Genomic DNA, 23,480 nt, shown 5'->3' with positions numbered 1-23,480 from the left:
AAGCACCTTTCGCTGTCAGGCCTGATTTTTACCATCTCTACTTCTGTTCACATTTGTTTGGTTTTTCCTTGATCTTTAAATCATAAGTGTCTTCAGGCTCCGTGAGACTTGTCAGTAACAATGAAATAATCCACAATTTTTATTTGAAGAAAAATGACTTGAAAGCTTAATCCAGAAAAAAAACTTCTTCTGATCAGGTATAAAACCTTGACATTGTCATACTATTACATATTACAATGATACTTTTTTTTAATTTAATTTTTATTTTTATTGCATTCTGAGAGGAAGTGACCCTCAGTTGGTAAGAGTATAATGAGAAAGATTTTGTTTTCTGTCTCCCTATTAAATATTAAGCAGTAAACTTCTAAGAACTCAGATGATCAGATCGGATCGAACTATGTGAGAACAACACAGATAGAGAAGTTTTTTTCTTTTGTTCGTTTATTTATTTATTTTGAGAGAGTGCATATGCACACAGGAGGGGCAGAGGGAGGGAGAGAGAATCTCAAGCAAGTTCCGTGCTGTCAGCACAGAGCCCAATGTGGGGCTTAATCTCATGAACCATGAGATCATGACCTGAGCCGAAGTCCGGAGTCAGATGTGTAACCAACTGAGCCACCCCCGCATCCCTGAAGTACTTTTTTAAAAAGCAAATCATGGCCGTTTCAACAAAAATTATATGTAGTAAAATTCATTTTACTGTACAATTAAGAATCTGGTGACACTGTAGTTCTGTGAGGTTTTACACAGGCTGGGGATTTTGTGACCACTAGCACAGACATGATAAATAATAATGAAACTCCCCAGAGGTTGCCCTTGTGCTGCCCCTTTGTATTTAGACCTTCCCTCCATCTCTTACTCCCTGAACCATGAAAGTAGTCTCTAAGTTCCACACACAGCCATGGTAAAGGTGAAAAGCCATAGTTAAGGGGGCTTAAGCACAACTTGCGACTAGTTAAGTGGCTTATGAGTGATTCCTAAGAAACCAAACTAAAATATAAAAACAAGGGGGAAAATCTGAGTAGGGACATCAACAGCCATACTCTATGTGGAAAGCAGACTTCACAGAATTAGATCAGCCAAATAAATAATCAAACGAATATCAGCAACAAAAGCTGAGGTCTAGGAACATCAGTACCCAGAGTTGCTATAATATGTACAATTATAGATATGTAACATATCTATAATATGTCTAGTTTTCAATAAAAAATTATGGGACATTAAGAAATTAGAAATTCTGACACATACACAGGAGAAGTAAAGTAGACAATAGAGACTGTGTTTGAAGGGGCCCATATATTGAACAAAGCAAAGATTTCAAAGAAGCTATTATAAATATATTCAAAGATTAAAAGAAACCATTAAAAATTAAAAAAAATTTTTTTATGTCTTAATTTTATTTTGAGAGACAGAGACAGAGAGCAAGCAGGGGAAGGGCAGAGAGAGAGGGAGACACAGAATCTGAAGCAGGCTCCAGGCTCTGAGCTATCAGCACAGAGCCCAATGCAGAGCTCAAACCCACGGCCTGATCCGAAGTTGAACCCAACTTACTGAGCCACCCAGGTGCCCCTAAAAATTTTTAATGTTTATTTATTTTTGGGAGAGAGAGACAGAGCATGAGTGGGGAAGGGGCAGAGGGAGAGGGAGACACAGAATCCGAAGCAAGCTCCAGGCTCTGAGCTGTCAGCTGCGGGGCACGAACCCCTGTACTGCGAGATTGTGACCTGAACCGAAGTTGGATGCTTAACCAACTGAGCCACCCAGGCGCCCCTAAAAGAAACCATTTTTTTTTTAAGAATTAAGGGAAGGTATGTTGGCAGTGAATCATCAAATAGTGACATTTTTAAAGAGATAGAAAATGCAGATATGATACCAGAAGTACAAACAACAAAAGTAAAAATAGATAAATTGGACTACATCAAAATTAAAAGCTTCCGCACAACAAAGGCCACAATAGAGTGAAAAGGCAACCTTTGGAATGGGAGAAAATATTTATAAATCATATAATAAGGGGCTAGTATCCAGAATATGAAAAGAATTCCTACAGTTCAACAGCAAAAAACAAACAAAAAGCAATTAAAAACTGGGCAGAGGACTTGAATAGACAGTTCTCTAAAGAAGATCTACATATAGCCAACAAGCCAATGAAGATGCTCAACATCACTAATCATTATCGAAACGCAAATCAAAACCACTGTGAGATATCACCTCACACCAATTTGAATGGCTACTACTAAACAACAAAACAAAACAGAAGATAACAAGCATTAGTGAGGATGTGGAGAAATTGGCACCTGTGTACCTGTTGGTAGGAATATAAAATGGTGCGGCTACTGTGTAGAACAGTATGGTAGTTTCTCAAAAATTCAGAAACAGAATTACTACCTGACCTGGCAATTCCACTTCTGGATATACACCGAAAAGAATTGAAAACAGTGGGGCTCCTGGGTGGCTCAGTTGGTTAAGCGTCCTATTTCAGCTCAGGTCATGATCTCATGGTTCATGGGTTCGAGCCCTGCATCAGGCTCTGTGCTGACAGCTAGCTTGGAGCCTGCTTCTGATTCTGTGTCTCCTTTTCTCTCTGACCCTCCCCTACTTATGGTACCCCTCTCTCTCTCAGAAATAAATAAAATAAATAATAAATAAATAAATAAATAAATAATTGAAAACTGAGACTTGGAGAGAAATTTGTACACTTTTTTTGATAGCATTATTCATAGTAGCCAAAAAGTGGAAGTAACTGAAATGTCCATTGGTGTATGATTTAAAAAAAAAAAAAGAAAAATGTGGTTTATACATACAATGGAATATTATTCAGCCTCTTTAAAAAAATTTTTTAAATGTTTTTATTTCTGAGAGAGAGAGAGAGGCAGCATAAGCCAGAGAAGGTCAGAGAGAGGGGGAGATACAGAATCTGAAGCAGGCTCCAGGCTCTGAGTTAGCTGTCAGCACAGAGCCTGATGCGGGGCTCGAACCCACAAACCTTGAGATCATGACCTGAGCCGAAGTCGGACGCTTAACCAACTGAGCCACCCAGGCACCCCTATTCAGCCTTAAAAAGGAAAGAAATTCTAAACATGCTACAGCATGGATGAACTTTGAAGACATTATGCCGTGTGAAGGAAGGCAGTCACAGAAACACACTGAATGATCTCGCTTAAATGGTTGTATTTAAAGTAGTCAAACTCATAGAGACAGAAAGTAGAATAGTGGTTGCCAGGGATTGAGGTGAGAGGGCATGGGAAATTATTCTTTAATAGGTGCAGAGTTTCAGTTTTGTAAGATGAAGAGTTTTGTAGATGGATAGTGGTGATGTTTGCATAACAATGCAAATGCTTTTAATGCCACTGAACACTTAAAAGTAGTTAAATGGTAAGTTTTATGTTTTACCACAATTAAAAAAAATTTTTTAAACATGGAAATTCTGGAATTGAAAGGCATAACAAAATGAAAAGCTCACTAGAGGGATCAATAGCTGATTTGTCAGAAGAATCTGCAAATTGAAGAGAGAGCCGTGGAGATAATGCAGTCTGGAGAACAGAAAGAATGAATGAAAACAAATGAACAGAATCTCAGAAGAATATATGTCGCTATTAAGTGTACCAATTGAAGTATCAGAAGTAGAAGAGAGAGAGAAAGGGGCAGGAAAATATTCAAAAAATTCATGATTTATAGCCTTCCAATTGGATGAAAGACACTAACCTACACATTCAAGATGCTTAACAACCTCTAATTTGGAAAAGCATAAAGAGATCCACACCCAGGCATGTAGTCAAAATTTTGAAAGACAAAAAGATGATGTGGAAAGCAGCAAGAAAAGAAACTCAATTTTAAGGGAACCTTACTAAGATTAACACCTGCTTTCTTATGAGAAATAGTGGGAGCCAGAAGGCAGTAAGAAGGCACATTAAAGTGCTGAAAGAATCCTCTGCCCTGCAAAACTGTCTTTCAGAAGTGAAGGCAAAATAAAAACATTCCCAAGTAACTGAAAATAGAATCCACTGCTAGCAGATCTGCCTTACAAGAAATACTAAAAGAGGTTCCTTAGGCTTCAAGGAAGTGACATAGACAGTAATATGAAGACACACATGTACACACACACACACACACACACACCAGTAAAGGCAATTAGGTAGGTAATGATAAAAGACTGTAATTGTATATTTCTCTGTTCTTGTAACTGATGTCAAACATCACTAAAGAGCAGCTTATATCTAGTTGCTTTCTAGTTACCGTAATAATCTCTGTGTTCGCGTCAAGGCATCCTCCCTAGCTTCAAGTTTTCTAAAGGAAAAACTGAGCCAAAGGGAGCCGGTGACTTGCCCAAGAAAGTTTATCTCAGTCATCCACTAAGGAATTAAGTGTCGGGAGCACACTCAGAAATCATATTCAAAGAAATCTTATAAACTGTCTTCTCTCGCTAATATCTTTAAACTACTATTTTCATCATTCTTTGAGGGTGATAGCAAGCAAATGCTTGTGGTTTCTTAATTTAGTAAAAAGATTTCAGTTGTCTCAGTGAGAGATAGAACTGCTAAATTTTCACCTGACTTCCTTCCCAGATAAACAATGTTTTAGACTTACTGCCTTGTTTAGACTGTTTACACCATGAATTTGGGTGGAATTGAATTAAGTTTGTAGACTTCTGATAAAGCACTTTAGAGGCTTGAACTGACTTTCCTGCATTGCAAAGAGGAAAAGTCTGACTGAATCAATTTAATAATTATTTGTTCCCTCTTGCTTTTTCTGCTGCCTAAGAACTATTGCTTAAGAACCTCTGGAATGAAAATAAAAGCTATGGAGCTGTAAATTGAGCATGGAAAATAGTTCAGATAATCTCCATCTATCCACTCTTCTATTTATGTTAATGTTCTATTAATAGAAAGAATATGTAGTAGCATTGGGAATCAATGTTTTTATAAGTACCATTCATATTTCTATTGAGCGTCTACTATAATCAGAACAAAATTAGCAAATAAGTATGTAGGAACTAAGAAATGTATTTATATACATAGTTCCATTTTAAACTATGGCTGGAGGGAAAGTATTTCCCTAATACAGCTCCTGGAGCTGAGCCAGGCAGACCCTGGAAGGGTGTGCCCAGGCTTGCCATTTGATAGAAGTGATGTTAAGTGATTTATTTTGGAAAGCTACTTTTGGGTATGAGTGGAGAAAAAATTATGTGGAGTACCTGAGGGCAATCTGTCTATAGTGTACTCAGAGAGGGAAAAAATGTTTCGAAGCCGTTTCCATCGTAGAACAGGAATAAATGTATAAAGCCCAGCTGTCCTTGTCCCTTGCTTTCAAGCGGTATTGTACCTACAACACTCCAGCCAGGGGGTCATAATCCTTAAAAAAACAACAACAAAAAAAAACAAAAACAAAAAAAAAACCTCTATGCAAGTTAATTTCATGGACTTTTTTCAAATTGATTATTTTTGAAAGAGAGAGAGCATGTCAGTGAGCAAGGGGCAGAGAGAGAGAGAGAGTACAGAGCCCTGAGCCGTGTTCCTGCTCACCCGATGGAGGATTCGTGCTCACCTCAAGTGGGGCACGAGTTCACCTGATGCAGGGCTTGAACTCATGAACCATGAGATCATGGACTGAGCAGAAGTCAGATACTTAACCAACTGAGCCATCCAGGTGCCCCTAATTCCACATTTCTAATGGGAGCGCACTGCAGTGTGCGATAAGCCATTTAGTTAGAAATTTTTTCTTCCTCTCCAAGTGCAGTCTTACTACAATGAAAGACTGTTTGCCATATCTCCAAATTCGATAAAGAGTGGCCAGCATGTGTTTCATTATAGTAACTTTTTCGTGGAATCATCAAATTATAAATTCAAGATAGAAACAACTGGGGTGCTCTGCTGGCTCAGTCGGTAGAGCATGTGACTCTTGAACTCAGAGGTATGGGTTCAAGCCCCACGTTGGGTGTAGGTATTACTTAAAAACGGAGGCTCCTGTTTGGCTCAGTCAGTTGAGCATCTGACTTTGGCTCAGGTCATGATCTCGTGGTTCATGGGTTCGAGCCCCGCATTTGGCTCTGTGCTGACAGCTCAGAGCCTGGAACCTGTTTCTAATTCTGTGTCTCCCTCTCTCTCTGTCCCTCCCCTGCTCACACTCTCTTTCTCAAAAATTAAAAAACAATTTAAAAAAAGCATAATCTTTAAAAACAGAATAAAAAATAAAATAGAAACAACAAATTAAAACTTTCTTAAAATAACTGCCCCTACAGTCATTCAAATTCCATTGGAACATCTCCAAGAAAATGGCACTTGCATCTCCTAGAGTAGTGTTTCAGGGTTTTTTTTGTTTTGTTCTGTTTTTTAATTTTTTTCAATGTTTTTTATTTATTTCTGAGAGAGAGACAGCATGAGCAGGGGAGGGTCAGAGAGAGAAGGAGATACAGAATCCAAAGCAGGCTCCAGGCTCTGAGCTAGCTGTCAGCACAGAGCCCGATGCGGGGCTCGAACCCACGAACCGGGAGATCATGACCTGAGCCAAAGTTGGATGCTTAACCGACTGAGCCACCCAGGCACCAGTCTTTCAGTTTTTAAAAACTTTTTCACATAGGACATGTATAGGGCCTTCTATGTCTACTCTTTCAGGCCAAATCATCATAAATTACTTATTTGTTTGTTTAATTTTGAGGCAGGGAGAGGAAGAGAGAGAGGGAGAGGGAGAATCCCATGCAGGCTCCACACTGTCTGTACAGAGCCCGAAGCAGGTCTCAAACCCAGGAACCTGTGATATTGTGATCTGAGGCAAAATCAACAGTCAGTTGCTTTACCAACTGAGCCATCCAGGCACCCCTGTAGTAACTCCTTTAACTTTATCTCCTTTTCATTATCGTCACTCTTTATTTCTCTTTATACTTATAAAAATATATTTACTTAATAGATTCATACAATACTTTCCTACAAAGTAAAAGGCTGTTGGAAAACATCTAAATAATACACATGCTTTATGAGCCAAAAAGAAACTTAAATGTCAGAATGACAAGAATGCAGGAGGGAGAGTGGATACAGTAGAAATGAGGCCTGCAGAAGAAACAGGGTCCGGAGGGGCTGAGCCCACAGGGTCTCCAGTGGAAACTTTATATCGAGGACGAAAATAAGTTTGTGCGTGTTCCAGAAATTCATGAGGGCCATTGATGGCATTGTTCAAGAAAGGGTCAGGAATTTCCAACCCCACCTCCCCACAGCACAATCCTGTGGTTCATAGCTGCAGACTGTACTGCGTCTTCCTAGTCCTGTGGCCTCTGGTTGATAGAGAATAATTGAGTTGGACGGGACTTGAAGATATCATCTGATCTTGAAAATTTCCAACGATCATGGCTCTGCCGCACTCCTTGTAGCCCGTTCTCTTTTTCACCCCTTCCTCCTTCCCCGTTGTCCCTGCCTCCTCATCCCCAGTGCCAGCCACGACCCCAGGGAATCTCAGTTCCCCACATGGGAGCTAGTATCACTAAGAAGGCCTGATGAGTGCCAGTCAGGAGCATCACTTTCTAGGTGTCTTTACATTGCTTTCATTCGAATACCTCCACGGAGTAAGGAAGTAGGTAACGCTTTTAGGGAACCACCATCTCCGTTCTGCTTTCACTTATGACAGTCACATCTTCAAAATGACCAAAATTGGACCAGATGACTTCTCGGGTCTTTTCAGACCCCAATGTTCTCTGATTCTATAATGCCGTGAACCAAAAGAGGAATAAGAGACTAATCTTAGGTTATTCCTTATGAGGATTAACCTAGATACTGTTCCAGTATAAAAGCTTGCAGCGCACTTGGCACTCTCGGGACATTTTCTTATTCTCTGGGTGAAGTTCAGTTCTGCTGGCCAGCCCTCAAGAGAAAAGTTCGAAAGATGAAGGAAGAATTCTAAAGAAGGGCCAGGTGTGACTGAGGACGCCCTTGAGAATCCTGTAGATGGGAATATGATAGACGACTCCAAACCATGCAGCGACCTTTTCACACAGCACTCGGATGCCAGGACAAAGGACTGTTCTTGAAAGTGAAAAAGTTAAAAAAAATATACAAGTTGTATTTATATCTTAAAGCGTAGGTCATAAACTTGAAGGAAGATTGATGGCAAATTCATTTTGTTTATTAGTGAAAATGAAGCATATTTTGGTGGCACATTCCTTACCTTTCAAGAAAATGTACTTTCCTTTGTAGTGTTTCAAAGGGTTTTTCTGATGCTAAGAAGTAGTAGTTGCTCATTGCAGGAATTTTTGGATAATATAAAAAAGAAGTCAAGAGCACCTAGAGAGTGCTGAACCTCAACCCTATTCCTTAAAGCCTCATCGCTGGTGTGTGTGCTCACGCATACTTGAAATCATATGTCACACACCATTTTATGCTGATTTTTCCCAGAGTGGACTGTGTTCTGACGCCACAGAAAATTCTCAAGTTACACCATGTTAGGGACTGTATTATATTTCATCTCTATAAGTCAGCAGTATTTCCTCAGCCTTCGCCCCTGTCTGGGGACAATTACATGGTTTCCTTTTTTTTTTCGTGATCATAATAAATGACATCTTTGTACATCAGTATTTGTTCACATGTCACATCATTTGCTTATTTTCTTGAGCTTGCAAGGTTAATGTCATAAAGACACCTATCCTTTCCTTCTTCAAGACAGAGTACTGGGACCGCCACGGGTCTGACCCAGCCTGATGCATTTATAAGCACCATTTCCCAGATGAAAAATAAATGCTCCTTAGTCAGAACTGTTTAAATCATTTCCAACTGTACTTATGAGAGAGAACTTTTCAGAACTGATTTTAGACTTGGTATTGGAGTAGCAGAGCAAGGTGACACTTTTCTTTATAGTTTGCTTCTACTCTAACTTAATTGACCTCCTTGAAGCTTTTGCTGTATGAAGTGTCCACAAATGCAGACTTAAACTATCTTCAGTCTGTGGGCCTCTGTAGGAGTGATTTTCAGCCCAGCTGTTTATATCTGCCCTAAACCTGAATGCGTATGAGTGGGTTTCTACCTTTTGGATCCTAGAGAAGTGAGGTCGAACACTTGTCTCCACAGGAACGCCCTGCTTTTCTTTTTCTGTGGAAGTAACACATGCCTAGTTGGAAGAGAGTTCACTAGTCTCTCCTCACAGCAGGCCTTTCTCTTACATCTCTGGCCTCGAAAGAGTTGTGTCTGAGTCCCTTTCTGTGGAACTCTGTATCTGTAGTTCTTTTTTTTTCCCATTTTATTTTATTTTATTTAAAAATAGTTTATTGTCAAGTTGGTTTCCATATAACACCCAGTGCTCATCCTCACAAGTGCCCCTCTCCGTGCTCATCCCCCCCTCCCCCCCACATCCATCAGTCCTCAGTTCTCAGCATTCAAGAGTCTCTCATGGTTTGCCTCTCTCCCTCTCCCCCACCATTTCCCCCCTTCTTCTCCCCCATGGTCCTCCGTTAAGTTCCTCCCAATCCTCCTATATGTGCAAACATACGGTATTTGTCCTTCTCTGCCTGACTTATTTCGCTCAGCATAACACCCTCAAGGTCCATCCATGTTGCTACACATGGCCAGATTTCATTCTTTCTTATTGCCATGTAGTATTCCATCGTATAGATAAACTACATCTTCTTGATCCATTCGTCAGTCGATGGACACTTAGGCTCTTTCCATGTTTTGGCTATTGTTGAGACTGCTGCTATGAACACTGGGGTACATGTGCCCCTGTTCTGTATCTGTAGTTCTAAGTCAGCCACCTCCTCTACTTGATCTGTATTTGCTCTTTGCTTCCTGCGGCTGTTGTTTAACAATGTTAATTAGTTTTATTGAGGTATAATTTATATGCACTAAAATTCACCAGGTGCAAGCATAGTTTCATAAGTTTTAATACTCAAGATATAGAATGAAAGGTTTCCTGCGTAGACATATAGTTTCATTTCTCTTGGGTGAAAATACCTTCGAATGGGACTGCTGACTTGTGTGGTAAGCGTGCACTTTTATAAGAAACTGCCAACCCGTTGTGTGAAGCGGCATAGTCATTTTGTGTGTTCTTTTCTTGGCACCTTTTAGAAGTTTCTTTGTCTACCTCTTCACTCTGTCCACCTCTCAAAACTGTTCCTGGACCTTAGAGGACATATCAATCTCTAATCAAAGACAAGGCCAGAGTTTGTACATTGAGGAAGAAGAGCAGGACTAGAGGAAGGTGGGCTGGGTATATCCACATTGACTACTAGAGGTGGGGGGCATAAGAGTGAGAAAGATCCTTCTAGAAGGATTTTGGAACCTCAAGTTATTCTTCCTGTATCTACAGTGGTACTGATAACTTCAGGTTGTTTGAGGCTAACTATAACTTACAAAGTGCTTGGACATACATTAGATTTGATCTTAACAATAATTCTCTAAAGTACACATGTTATTCCTATCCTCATTTTACAGATGATAAAACAGGATTCAGCAAGTGTATGTGACTTACCCAAGGTCACACTGGTAGTTAGTAACAGAGCCAGGATTAGGCCTTGAGTTTCCTGACCATTACCCCAGGGCTTTATCTGCTAATATTGATAATAGTGCCCATGTATCAATCCCTGGCACCGAACTAGGGTGTTTATGTGGCCGCCACATTATGTACTATTATTCCCATTTTCCAGATGAGCCACTTTAATGATTTGCCCGTGGTTGTGTATCCAGTAGCTAGCTGGGTTGGAATGGACCAGAACCTCCGACTGCGGGTCCTATGCTTTCCTGTTCTTCACGCGGGAGAAATGCGTGTTCCTTGTTTAGCAGCAGAGAAAAGAGGAGAAGCTGCAGAGCACGCAGCGCTGGGAATGAGCCATGTTTTTTTTAATGTTTTTTATTTATTTCTAGGAGAGAGAGAGAGAGAGAGACAGCGTAAGCAGGGGAGGGTCAGAGAGAGAGGGAGTCACAGACTGAAACAGGCTCCAGGCTCTGAGCTGGCAGTCAGCACAGAGCCCGACGCGGGGCTCGAACCCACGAACCGTGAGATCATGACCTAAGCGAAAGTTGGATGCTTAACCGACTAAGCCACCCAGGCGCCCCGGAATGAGCCATGTCTTAGCACACCGCTTCACCACTTCATTTTCAGCTGATACCGGGTTTTAAATCTGCAGCCGGTTCACTGTGAATGTCTTACATCTTTATCATCTGACTTTACACTCCTGCCCCTTGTCCCCAGCGAATAAACCTGCTTATGATCTGTGTCATGGATATAGGTCCAGGCTGGGTCTGACACTTGGCTTGCTTGTTTTGCCTCCCCTCAGTATTTTTCATCATAAATACACTATTCGTTTTTAAATTAATTTTTGTAAGTTTATTTTGAGAGAGCATGAGCAGAGGAGAGGGGTAGAGGGAGAGAGAGAGAGAGAGAGAGAGAGAAAGAGAATCCCAAGCAGGCTCCACACTCAGTCCAGAACCCAATGTGGGGCTCAAACGCATAAACCGTGAGATCATGACCTGAGCTGAAATCAGTAGTAGGATGCTTAACCAACTGGGCAACCCAGGTGCCACTTAAATTAATTTTTAAAATGTAAGAGTATATGGGGCGCCTGGGTGGCTTAGTTGGTTAAGCGTCTGACTTTCGCTTAGGTCATGATCTCGCGGTTCGTGGGTTCGGGCCCCGCGTTGGGCTCTGTGCTGACTGCCAGCTCAGAGCCTGGAGCCTGTTTCACAGTCTGTGACTCCCTCTCTCTCTGACCCTCCCCTGCTCACGCTGTCTCTCTCTCTCTCCTAGAAATAAATAAAAAACATTAAGAAAAATTTAAAAAAAAATGTAAGAGTATAAAGTAGATGTTTTCACGAGGTATTCAAGAATGTTGGTGTTGAGGCACCTGAGTGGCTCAGTCAGTTAAGCATCCACCTTCGGCTCAGGTCATGATCTCATGGTTCTTGGGTTCAAGCCCCACATCAGGCTTTGTGCTGACAGCTCAGAGTCTGGAGCCTGCTTCAGATTCTGTCTCCCTCTCTCTCTCTGCCCCTTCCCTACTCACACTCTGTCTCTCAAAAATAAAATTTAAAAATTAAAAAAAAAGAATAATAGTGTTAATAGAAACTCCCTATGACAAGGTCTACATCCTGAATGTTGAAAGAAAAAAATGATTCTGCCATATTATTCTGCAAATAAGATTTCAAAAATGCATCTCTCATTTTACTTAAATATTATAAAGGAAAGGTAGTCATGTTTACGGCTAACTAGTCAGGCTCACCCACAGGTAGCAGAGAGTCATTAGATTTTATATCATACCATTGAAGAGATTATCTGTCTTCAAATTTCTACCTAAGTGTCAGAATTCAAGATTCAATCCTAGCTTCCAGGAAAGTAGGTTTTACATTTTCAGAGGGTGAGTGTGAAGCACTTTGGGCTTCAGAGGAGGTGTTGGAAAATTACTTCAGAGCCCCGAGGTCCTCTGCATAGGGGACCTGGCTCCTACCCTTCACGTGTTGGAGCAAGAGCTTGGCCTGGGTGCAATCCAGGAAATCTCAGAGAAAAGCTCACCACAAGCCAGAAGCTAACAAAGGAAGAGAGGTTGGCCAAGGGCCAGGTCTTTAAAACCGCAAGGTCCCTGGGAAGGAGTCATAACTCAGCCACGGTCCACTACAGACCTGCTTGTCTGGGATGGGTCATGCCGGCCAAGGAGCCAGTTGGACTCTGGTGCTGAGAGAGGAGGAGCATGGACAGAGGACTGGAGCAGGCACCCCCTCACCCTGTTTGCTTGGGAAGACCAGGAGTCATCTTGGATGTTCCCTTCAGCAGCAGGGAGCCTCCTGCCCAAGCTTTTTTTTTTTTTTTTTTGCATTAAATGTCTGTTAAGTACTATAACTCAGCAACATCCCTGTTTTTAAACAGTGTACAGATTCATCTAGAAAGATTCTGAGAATGTTTGTTTTCACTTTTTCTTCAACATTCATATTTCTAGTGTAGATAAGAGGGTATGAGGTACAGCTGAAGCAGATGCTTATGGAGGAAATTCTAGAGGGAGAATCTGTAAGCACTTTACTCGGGAGTCCAGCCACCATGCTCACAGGGCCCGGTGAAGGAAGCAGGGCTGGTCCAGAGATCAAGGGACAAAAGTGATGGTGGGCAGAACTCAGAGTTGAGAAGCATGCTCAGAAGCCATTGAGGGCACCGAGGAAAGAGATCTTACTAACGTTACAGTCTCGGGAGACAGAACTTACGAGACGACTCAATACTTCTCTCAGTGTTTCAAAAGATTCTAAGGTTTCTGATCCTCCACCGCAAGAGGTTGGTGACATTTGAAAATTGAAGAATATCTTGTACCCTTCAGTCCTGTGAGCCGCAGCCATATAGGGGCTTTCATACTGGGAGGAGAGAGTTAAGGGTACTTGTTCTGACCCTCCTTCATGTTCTGACTCTTTTCCAAAAAGCTCTTGTAGGAGAGAGAAAAGAATCAAGGCTTTCACTGGAAGTTGTAAATAACATTGCACCCTTGTTGAGAATCATTGCTGAGGAGGAGGAGGAGAGGCATTTACAGGCGATGCTTCTACACATCAAGCCTGTCTCCCAGCTACGTTATTTCTATGAACTCCAAATGAGTTGATTCTTCAGCATCAACTCTAGGCTGCCTCTCAAGCAGGCACCATACACAGCACAGAGCCTGACGCAGGGGCTCTTTCTCACAACACTGGGATCATGACCTGAGCAGAAATCAAGAGAGATACTTAACTGACCTAGCCACCCAGGTGTCCCTTCCTTATCCCAATCTGAAGTAAATATTTACATATGCTTTTTCATATTCTCTTCATGGTTAGGGTTATCAGTTTTCATATTTAAATTTTCCCTTTATTTTGGTGTGAGGTAGGGATCTTTTTTTCTTCCTTCCAGTTAGTTAGCAGTTAGCACGTTGGCCCAACATCCCTTGTTGAATAAGCTGACCTGTCCCCGCTGATTTGATTGCTCACCTCCAAAATCCTGCTTTCAGAGACCCTGTACTCTCAGGTGTCCTACTCAGCCAGACCTCAGCCACTCCGATTTTGGGCTTCTACATTCTTGACAGATTAGCATCCTGGCCTTGTGCGCGGTGTCCCCTGGCCACCCCTTCCAGTGGCCCTGTCTCAGCGGCCTTTCCACCTTCTTCTCTGCAGCAGGTTACACTCTTGTTGAACTGCTTTGTTTTATTTTGTTCCTGTTTGATGCAAATTAATGGAAGAGGGACAAAATCAGGGTGTTGGTACTTGCCCTACAAAATGGAAGTCACTTGGTCTCAAAAACGCCTTTCTCCTTAACCAGATGCTTATTGGGTGTAATGTGAAGGAGAAAAGCCGAATCAAAGAACATAGACCTGCTTTGTAGAAATAAGTTGTCTAAGATTATCTAAGTAGGAGAGGGAATCCCTGGTCTGAAATGTTGCTGAGGTATCGTGTAGACAATTAAAAGCCTCCCCGAGGCAAACTGGACTGAGGACATACCTGCTCTGGTGCCCCTGTGACTTACCTGTGCGGGTGGCATGTCCCAGAGTGAACCAGTGGTCAAACCTCACCCTGACATATTGAACAAAACTAGAAACAGTGTAAAAGAGAAAACGTAAGAACTCTACTCGGCTGTTTTTCAGCCCAGTTCCGTGAGTCAGTAACCAGCTGTCTCTCAGCCTCTATACATAAGCCACCACAAAGTCGAATGGACTTGAGCCACTGAAACTTCTTACATCCTTTCTCTTCCCTTCCGTGCCACCAGCACGCTGGGCCGGGGGCCTCCCCTTATGCCTGAACCATGCAGGAGGAGCCTGGTAATTACCTCTCCACATTCACCCTTCTGTCTAGTCCATTGTCTGCATGGCAGCCACAATGACCTTTCCAAAATGAACGTCTGATCCTGTCGGCCTCCCTCTGGTTAAGACCCTTCGGTGGCACCCGATTGTCTGCATGATGGCCACAGTCTTGAGTAGACTGTGCTTGCGGCTTCCTCACGCTGGCCTGCCTGTCCCCCCTCACGCTGCTCCTTCCTGCCTGGGCAGTGCCTGCAATGCCTCCCCCACCCCAGAGGTAACTCCACCATCCTTAGATCGCCGTGAGCCTTCCCCGCCCTGTCAGACCCGGAACTGTGCTGTCACGACACTGCGTGATGCGTGCCTCCCGCCTGTGCTGCACTCATGACACCTCACAGTCATACACTTGTGTGTTTATTGGTGCGCATGTGTTGCCCTCACTGCACTGTAAGCCCCACATCCGTCACTACTCATCATCGTATTCCTAGTGACTGGCACAAGGGACGTCGTCAGGATTTGTTGACGTTGTTTCTTGCTTGCCCTCTTGGCCAGCTAACCTGGCAAAGAAGATCGCATCAAGAATTCTATTTAAGATTAGATCATATTGGTCCAAAATATTTCTATTTTGTATTTTCATTTCTAGATTTGATGTGCCCATGATATTAACAAAATGCTCTTTTTGTCCTTTGCCTTGAGAATGGTCTTTTCATTTGTCTCATGTGGGATCTAAATCTCCAGAATTGCATAGGCTTCAAAACTTAGCAAATGATAAAATCTATTAGTATATATTTTGTTTCATTACATGCCTATAATATTGCACACATAGATGGCTCTCAGTAGATGCTTATTGATTTATTATATACTATTTTAATTTGAAAAGCATATAACCCAATTTACAGTTTTTGATGGAAAGAAAAAAATCATCTATAATACAACTCAAACTTAGCCTCTGTTCTGATACCTGCTGGTCTGTTTATACATATTTTGACATTGCCATAAGCACAAGGTACATAAAATTTATCATCCTGTTTTCTCTTTCTAAATAACTGTAATGTTGATTGATCATTATATTGTCTATGACATGATGTCTGAGCCTAATTCATTCAGTTCAATTCAATAAGCATCTATGAAGAACCACACTGTACTAGGCATCATTCTATATGCATAATACCATTCAAAGAAAATGATACCCCAGATTTGGTTCTTTGGCTATATAATAATAGAACACCATAGTTCCAAAGCTTTTAGTGGCATTTTTACTTCATAGATAATATTAATTTTGTGACATTGCCTGTTTATTTTGGAGGAATATTGCAAGACTTTTCTCCATGCTTAATAGCTTCTTTTTTCATGTAATCAACAAGTTTATTAGGGCTTCCCATGTGCCAGGCACTATTCTGTGTCCTGGGCCCTAGTGAAAGGAAACAGACAAGAATGAATGAATGAATGAATGAATGAATGAATGAATGAATGCAGTGATAGGTAGAAAAGACAAAAAGCAAGGTGAGAGGGACGGATAATGGCATGGGGGGAAGGCCTGGTCTTTCAGAAGGTCATTTGAGCAAAAACCTAAATAGCGTGAGGAGTAGCTACACAGCTGTCAGGAGATTTCTTTCTGGCAGAGGGATCAGCAGGTGCAAAGGCCCAGGGATGAGAGTGCTTGCTGTTTTCAAGGAACAGCAAGGAGCCCGTGAGGGAAGGCGCAGTAGGAGCTGAGGTCAGTGGGCTGGGGTGGGGGGCCCTGAGGAGACCTTGCAGGGTCTTCCAAGGCGTGACGAGACCTCTGGCTTTTCCTCTCAGTGAGATATGGGTAGTCATGGAATCGTGACATCTGAATCGTGTTTCGATAAGATGTTTCATTCTGCACCTTTCTCTGTTCTTCCTGCAAGGGCCTTCGGTTTCCACCCTGGTTACCCTCTGGCTGAGTCACTTTAAACTAGAAACTGTAAGCTTCAGACACGTGCATGGTGTACTTGTAAAGTGCTCATTCCTTACGTGTAAATGAGCTGGTAGATAATTAGCCATACCCTATGGTGTCACAGAATCACATTTGGTAATCACTGTTCCAAGAAATTCGGCACATTCCACATATTTCAAAAACTCTACAACTGCATTCCTCATTTCTTTATCTTTTGCCCGTTTGAAGCAAATTTTCTTTCTGAAAATAATGACCAAATATATTTTTCAGATTGCATAAACTCCTATCCTATTAAGGCTTATTGGCAACCTGTAATTATAAAGCATGCTTCTTCAACCACTGATAGAGACCAGCTTTTTTTTTTTTTTTTTTTTGTCAGGGCGTGGGTATGCAGTTAACCTAATTACAGTCTTCCTTGAGTTGCTTTATGGTTAGATCTGACACATGTCAAAGTTAGACCCCATTAGTAGGCTTAAAACATTTATTTCTGAAAGAACAAACTGTTATAGGTTGCTTAGGGTAATTAATTTCTTTTGTTTTGTTTTCTGTTACAGGAGGAGACATCACAGCTTTCCCAGATTGGGAGGAAAAATATGGAATGTGTTTTACCGCTGACTGAACACAACCAAATGAACTGTACTGACAGTAGTTTGAAAACCAGCAGTTAGCAGTTTGTTCAGGCTCTAACATTGTCCAGCACTTTCCGGAGCAAACTCACTGTTTACAAGAACTCTCGGCCTTACGACGTTTATAACCTCAAGCTTTGTTTATTTAAAATATTTCTGCAAAAGAAAAGTACCTGACGCCCACTTTCCAAAATGGCCATGGATGAGTATTTGTGGATGGTCATTTTGGGTTTTATCATAGCTTTTATCTTGGCATTTTCCGTTGGTGCAAATGATGTTGCCAATTCATTTGGTACCGCTGTGGGCTCTGGCGTGGTGACCTTGAGGCAGGCATGCATTTTGGCTTCAATATTTGAAACCACCGGCTCAGTGTTATTGGGAGCCAAAGTAGGAGAGACCATTCGAAAAGGTATCATTGATGTGAACCTATACAACGAGACAGTAGAAACACTAATGGCTGGGGAAGTTAGTGCAATGGTTGGTAAGTAGCATTATTCTTTATGTCAATGAGAAACGTTTCTGCTGGCCTACTTCCCTACAGTACTTCTGTCCTGTCCATAAATATGATCTTTGCTTTAACTTCAGAAACTGGTTTGATGTTTCATATTTACTGCCTCTTATTTTTGTTTTCTGCATTTTAATTTCATTATTATTATTACTTTTTTAGTGTTCAAATGTCAGGCATCCGTTTTCTCAGATTTTTAGCAAACTTCGCTATTAAAATAGATGTGGCCAAATGTACTTTATTTATGAATTCCAGACAAAGATATTTGTATAATAGCTGCCATTTTCAAGTGGTTTGAAGGTTTTTTTTTTTTTTTTTAAATATTTTTATTTATTTCTAGGAGAGAGAGAGAGAGAGAGAGACAGCATGAGCAGGGGAGGGTCAGAGAGAGAGGGAGACACAGACTCTGAAATAGGCTCCAGGCTCTGAGCTGGCAGTCAGCACAGAGCCCGACGCGGGGCTCGAACCCACGAACTGCGAGATCATGACCTAAGCGAAAGTCGGACACTTAACCGACTAAGCCACCCAGGCGCCCCAGTGGTTTGAAGGTTTTTAAAGAAATAACTTGTCTAAGTGAATGTGTTTGTAAGGTTTATTTGGGAGATAGCCTTGACAGCTTATTTCAATTTTTCCTTAGATTTTTCATCAGTTAGGATGCACTGTTTTGAATACTTGGATGCTAAAAAACAATTTTTATTAACTTTCGTGTTCTTACTTTATGTGTTTGAGCAGGTACCAAATGAATCTTAAGTGCTTGTATTTCAAGAAATTCCAGTCTCTACCTCTGGGAATTCCTTTTGGGATGTTTGTTTTGTTTTCTGGCCAAAAGACCATTTGTGTGTCCCCTGTTTTCAGTATGACCTTATACTGGTGGTTTCTGGTTGTCTAGTTGAAAGAGAAGTGTCGAGGGCAGTGAAGCATGTTATTGAGCAGGTTGACCAGTGAGACAGTGTGATAGCTCCATTGGCCAAGGTGACCATCAACTTGAAGCACCGTGGGGCACTTCCCTTCCTGCCCTCACTACAACTGAGAACAAGAATCAGGCAGGAATATCTTAAGTGCAGCTGATAGGCCTCTTTCTCTGCTTGCCTCTAGGTAGATGTGACGTCCCAGCAGACAGCTGATCCATACGGGTAATTTGGTTAGGGGGAGGAGGGTTAGAGAGGAATCCTACCACCTTCTGCTTTCAACAGGATATACCCTTTTGTAGAAGAGTCCTACAGTAGCGGGGGAGATGCTGGTGTGCCAAGAACACAGCTGCACTAGTTCTGTCCAGTCACTGGCATTTCTGTTTGCCAAATAGAAGGTGGCCCACCATCGTTTTGTTACAGCAAGTTAGTGTGAGAAGTTGTTGAGGCATTTGATCCATATCCGATACTGATGTACTAAGGTATTAAATACTATTAAGCACGGTACGCTGATGATACATGCTAAGGAGTTTCTTTTTCTCAACATTTAAAGATGTAAAGTTCACAGTTGCTTTAATTCCGGCAGTTGTTGTAATGATTGAATTTTACTTAACTTTCTCTGAACATCTATTTCTCATCATAGTCAGATGTGAGATTCCCCTTAGAAAAATAACAGTCATTTATAAAAATCACCTTGGTTGTCACGATAGGTATCTAAGACCTAATCATACTGAGCTGACGTTAAGATTTTTCTAGTCAGGAGGCTATGGGTGAGAATTTTTTTTTTTTAGAGAGCACAGGTGCCCCCCTCCGCATCCCCACCACATGAGTAGGGGATGGGCAGAGGGCGAAGGAAAGAGAATGTTTAGCAGGCCCCTTGCTCAGCGAGGAGGCCCATATGGGGAGCCCCATATAGGGATCAGTCTCATAACCGTTAGATCATGACCTCAGCTGAAATCAAGAGTCCGACGCTTAACCAACTGAGCCACCCAGGCGCCCCAAGAAATGTTGAAAGTAAGAGAGTAATAAAGAAAAGCACTGATCAAATTAAATCTTAACGGCAGTTTCTCTTTCATTGGCTAGAACTTCTGAGGCATGGTCATGTATTAAAGAGGCTTGTCAGTGAGGCCACAGTGAGGCTCTGGGTTTAGGCAAAAAGCCTTGTGAGCCTGGAGCTTCTTGTCTCTGCTTACTTTCCAGGAGAGCAATGTAACCTGTCCAGCATCTCAGTTCTCCCACCCCTGGCCTTTGGCTCTTTACTGAAAGAATGAAGAATACTTACCTCAACTAGAATTTAGGTTAACCAAAGCAATTTGGGGTTTTGCTTAAATAACTTGATTTTGTTTGCTTTGGTTTCTTTCTTTCTTTCTTTTTTTTTTTTTTTTTGGTGTGTGGTTAGATGAATCTCAAAGCCTGTCTTGTTAGGAATTTATGTGAGTTACCTAGATGTTTAAAATTGGGTTTCTTGCAAATGAGAGCTTTGTTAATTTAAGATGATGGTGTAATTATTATTGGCCAGAACCAAAGCTGATACTGTTCCTATGCCTGAATTGTCCCCATCTTACTCTTCTAAATTCAGTATCCATTTTCTCTCTCTTTCTCACCTCCTGTCCTTTTATTCTGTTCTTTGATTATTATCTTGTTCTTAAGAAACATCCCCCCAAGCCGTTGGGTCTCTGTGCTTTCTGATAGGGTTTGTTGGGTGGAAGAAATTATTTGTGCCAGCCAAGCTCCTGAGCAAGTCCCTTTTGGGACACTGAGCTCAGCCCTAAAGCAATAGTCCACTTACTATGAAAACCACCAGTGGTTCCAAAGATCTGAGAATTTACAACTCCCCATCTTCTCATGGAAATACCCACAAAAGCATGAACAAGCCATCTCCTGGGATCGTCCTAAGAAGTGCCCTGTCCCCTTAATGCTCCCACCCTCCCTAACACTCCCTAACACTCCCTAATGCTCCCTAATGCTCCCTAACCACTGAGCCTTCTTCAGGAGCCCAGAGCCTCTTGGTGCTCATTCACACTGGCCAGCCTGCTTCCTCCTGACCCTGCATCTTTGAGCTGCCCCTCTTCTGTCTTCTCCAGAGTCTGTTGCCTCAGAGGTGCTCACGTTTCCGCCACTCTTCTTGGGTTTTGTCCTACATCCTTATTCCATACGTAATCCCTTCCTCGTTATCTTAAGTTAAAATATCTTTTTTCTCACTGTTTTTCTTAACATTAAGAAGGTTAATCCCATCGGCCTTCAAAAATTTCCGAGGGTTAGGAGGCCTTGCCACACTCTCACTTTGCCAGGCACCCTGCAGATACCTGCCTCCACCTTCACTCCTTTCCGCAGCCCTTTCCCTGCTGCCCACTGGCCCCCTTCCTGGACGCCATCCCACTTCCCTCCTCCCCTCCATGGAAGGCAGCCCTGTCCTCCCGACCTTTCCTTGCAAACCGTGCTGCTCCAAGACATATGTTATAAAGTCAGCCAGAGAGAGATAGCAGCTTTCAGTAAAGAAAACCTAATGGTCTGAAATTCATTTGGGTGAGTTTATACTATTAACATTGCGAGATTATTTTAGTTTGTAAGAACAGAAATCATAAGTATGTTTTTCAAGTACTATTCTGTGCTATGTAACATGCTCCAAATTCTGGCTCTATTTTTAAAACAAACTAGTCAGTCATTCAGGAGCTCAGCGCTTAGAGGTAGAGGCTTAAGGAATTGTCCACGGGGAGGCCTGGGTGCTGCCGTAGAGGCTGGCCCCTCCTCCTCCCTGCACACTCCAGGGAGAGACGCAGACAGGGTCACAGCCTAATTTGGCTCCCAGGTGGGCTTGCCCAGCACTCATGCAGCCCATGTCAGCATTGCCTCACAAACTGGGGCCTGCCTGCACAGCCATTAGTGATGTTCTGTAACTCAGATGTTTTTGAAGAAAATGCCAGGGATTTGCTTAAAAGTGCTGCTGCCAAGCAACCAGATTTCCAGAATTAACATTTGGGATTAATAACGTGCCCTGCTTATCAGCCAAGCCCTTTGTTCCCTTACAGTTCTATATGAGCTTTTCAACAACTGTTTCTGAAAGAGATCTCGCCCAGCTGATGCTTTTAATATGCACTGCAGAATTTGATCTGCTTATGAAAATATCTAGGGTGAACTGTAGCCTAGAAAAATATTAAGCCTGGAAAAGGAGGTGAAATTGAGGTAAAAGGACACAAAGCCAAAACTAAGGATCCTCTTAACTTAAAAGAATTAGAAGACTTGAGGGAGCTTACACAGAAAATGCCTGGCATTCTGGGCAGGGGCCAAGAACAGACGCCCACCTGTGGGTTTAATCTTGTAGTGACTTCTCATATGAGAGGCACAACTACAAAAAGCAATGTACACACTCTCTTTTTTTTAATTGAGGTGTAATTGACATGTAACACTATAGTAATTTCAGGTGTACAATGTAATGATTCGTTGTTTGTATATGACAGTCTCTCTTACGGACTGATAGGACACAGCTGGTATCTAGCCCTCCTCATTATGTGACCATAGGCGCCACTGCAGTGAAATCTTTCCCAGTATGCAGCCTTTCATGTTGCTCTGTGTCCTCTGGAGTCTGTAATCTCTTGCTTGGTCTTGGCCACACTTCACCTCAAAACAGGTTCATCATCAGCACCTAAATATGAAAAAGGCAGTTAATAACCTTAACTTTATCAAACAACTTTAAATACTTTTAAAATACATTTATCCCTTCAGTGTTGAAGAATGTTCCTTTGACTAAAGTTCATTGAGTGATTTTTGTTAGTACTTTAGCACTCTGTAAAGAAATAATCCATAAAAAATCAACCATAGGGAGATGTTGTGGAGAACAGTAATTTGAGTTTCTTTTGTGGCTGTTTGAGATGCCCTATTCTATATCTAACTTTTTTCTTTTTCTTTCTTTCTTTTTTTTTTTTTTTTATCTTTCCACCTCTAGGCTCAGCTGTTTGGCAGCTGATTGCATCCTTCCTGAGACTTCCAATCTCAGGAACTCATTGTATTGTTGGTTCTACGATAGGATTCTCACTTGTCGCAATTGGTACGCAAGGTGTGCAGTGGATGGAACTTGTCAAGATTGGTAATTGCCATTTTCTTTTACCTATCAGAAGGAAAGGTTACATTCTCTAGAGTAAGTTTTATTAAAAGTCACCATTATAATATATTTTCCCCTTTGGATGTTAAGGTTTAGAAGACCTATATGGGTAGTACATTTACCATCAAGATTTCTGCTAGTGGAAATTGTGACCTTTCATGTTAGACAAATTATTTTTATTTTTTTTTTAACACTTAGAGAGAGACAGAGCATGAGTGTGGGGATGGGGGGTGGCAGAGAGAGAGGGAGACACAAAATCTGAAACAGGCTCCAGGCTCTGAGCTGTCAGCACAGAGCCCAATGCAGGGCTTGAACTCACGGACTGTAAGTTCATGAACTGAGCTGAAGTGAGATGCTTAACTGACTGAACCACCCAGGTGCCCCTGTGTTAGATGATTTTTTTTGTTTATTTATTCTTTATTATTTTTTTCTTACAAACAGTTTATTGTCAAGTTGGTTTCCATATAACACCCAGTGCTCATCCCCACAAGTGCCCTCCTCCATGCCCATCATCCCCCTTCCCCTCCCCCTCATACCCATCAGTCCTCAGTTTGTTCTCAACATTCAAGAGTCTCTCATGGTTTGCCTCTCTCCCTTTCCCCCACCATTTCCCCCCTTCTTCTCCCCCTTGTTCCTCCGTCAAGTTCCTCCTAATCCTCCTATACGTGCAGACATATGATATTTGTCCTTCTCTGCCTGACTTATTTCGCTCAGCATAAC

At 41.9% G+C, this 23,480-nt stretch overlaps 1 protein-coding gene across 5 annotated transcripts in view; it reads left to right on the top strand.

Annotated features, from left to right (window-relative positions):
- SLC20A2 (solute carrier family 20 member 2) overlaps positions 1–23,480 on the top strand; it is a 106,657-nt gene that overhangs the window by 43,296 nt on the left and 39,881 nt on the right. For all 5 annotated transcript variants that reach the window (XM_039235591.1, XM_039235588.1, XM_039235592.1 and 2 more), the window contains 2 exons: positions 17,177–17,729; positions 22,605–22,745. In XM_039235591.1, coding sequence (XP_039091522.1) covers positions 17,441–17,729; positions 22,605–22,745 — 430 coding nt within the window. In that variant the 5' untranslated portion in view covers positions 17,177–17,440. The remainder of the gene's footprint in view (positions 1–17,176; positions 17,730–22,604; positions 22,746–23,480) is intronic.

This window comes from Hyaena hyaena, unplaced genomic scaffold (assembly GCF_003009895.1).
Source record: "Hyaena hyaena isolate Hyena2069 unplaced genomic scaffold, ASM300989v1 scaffold_100, whole genome shotgun sequence".
NCBI lineage: Eukaryota > Metazoa > Chordata > Mammalia > Carnivora > Hyaenidae > Hyaena > Hyaena hyaena.
This window is presented reverse-complemented; position numbering and strand designations above follow the sequence as displayed.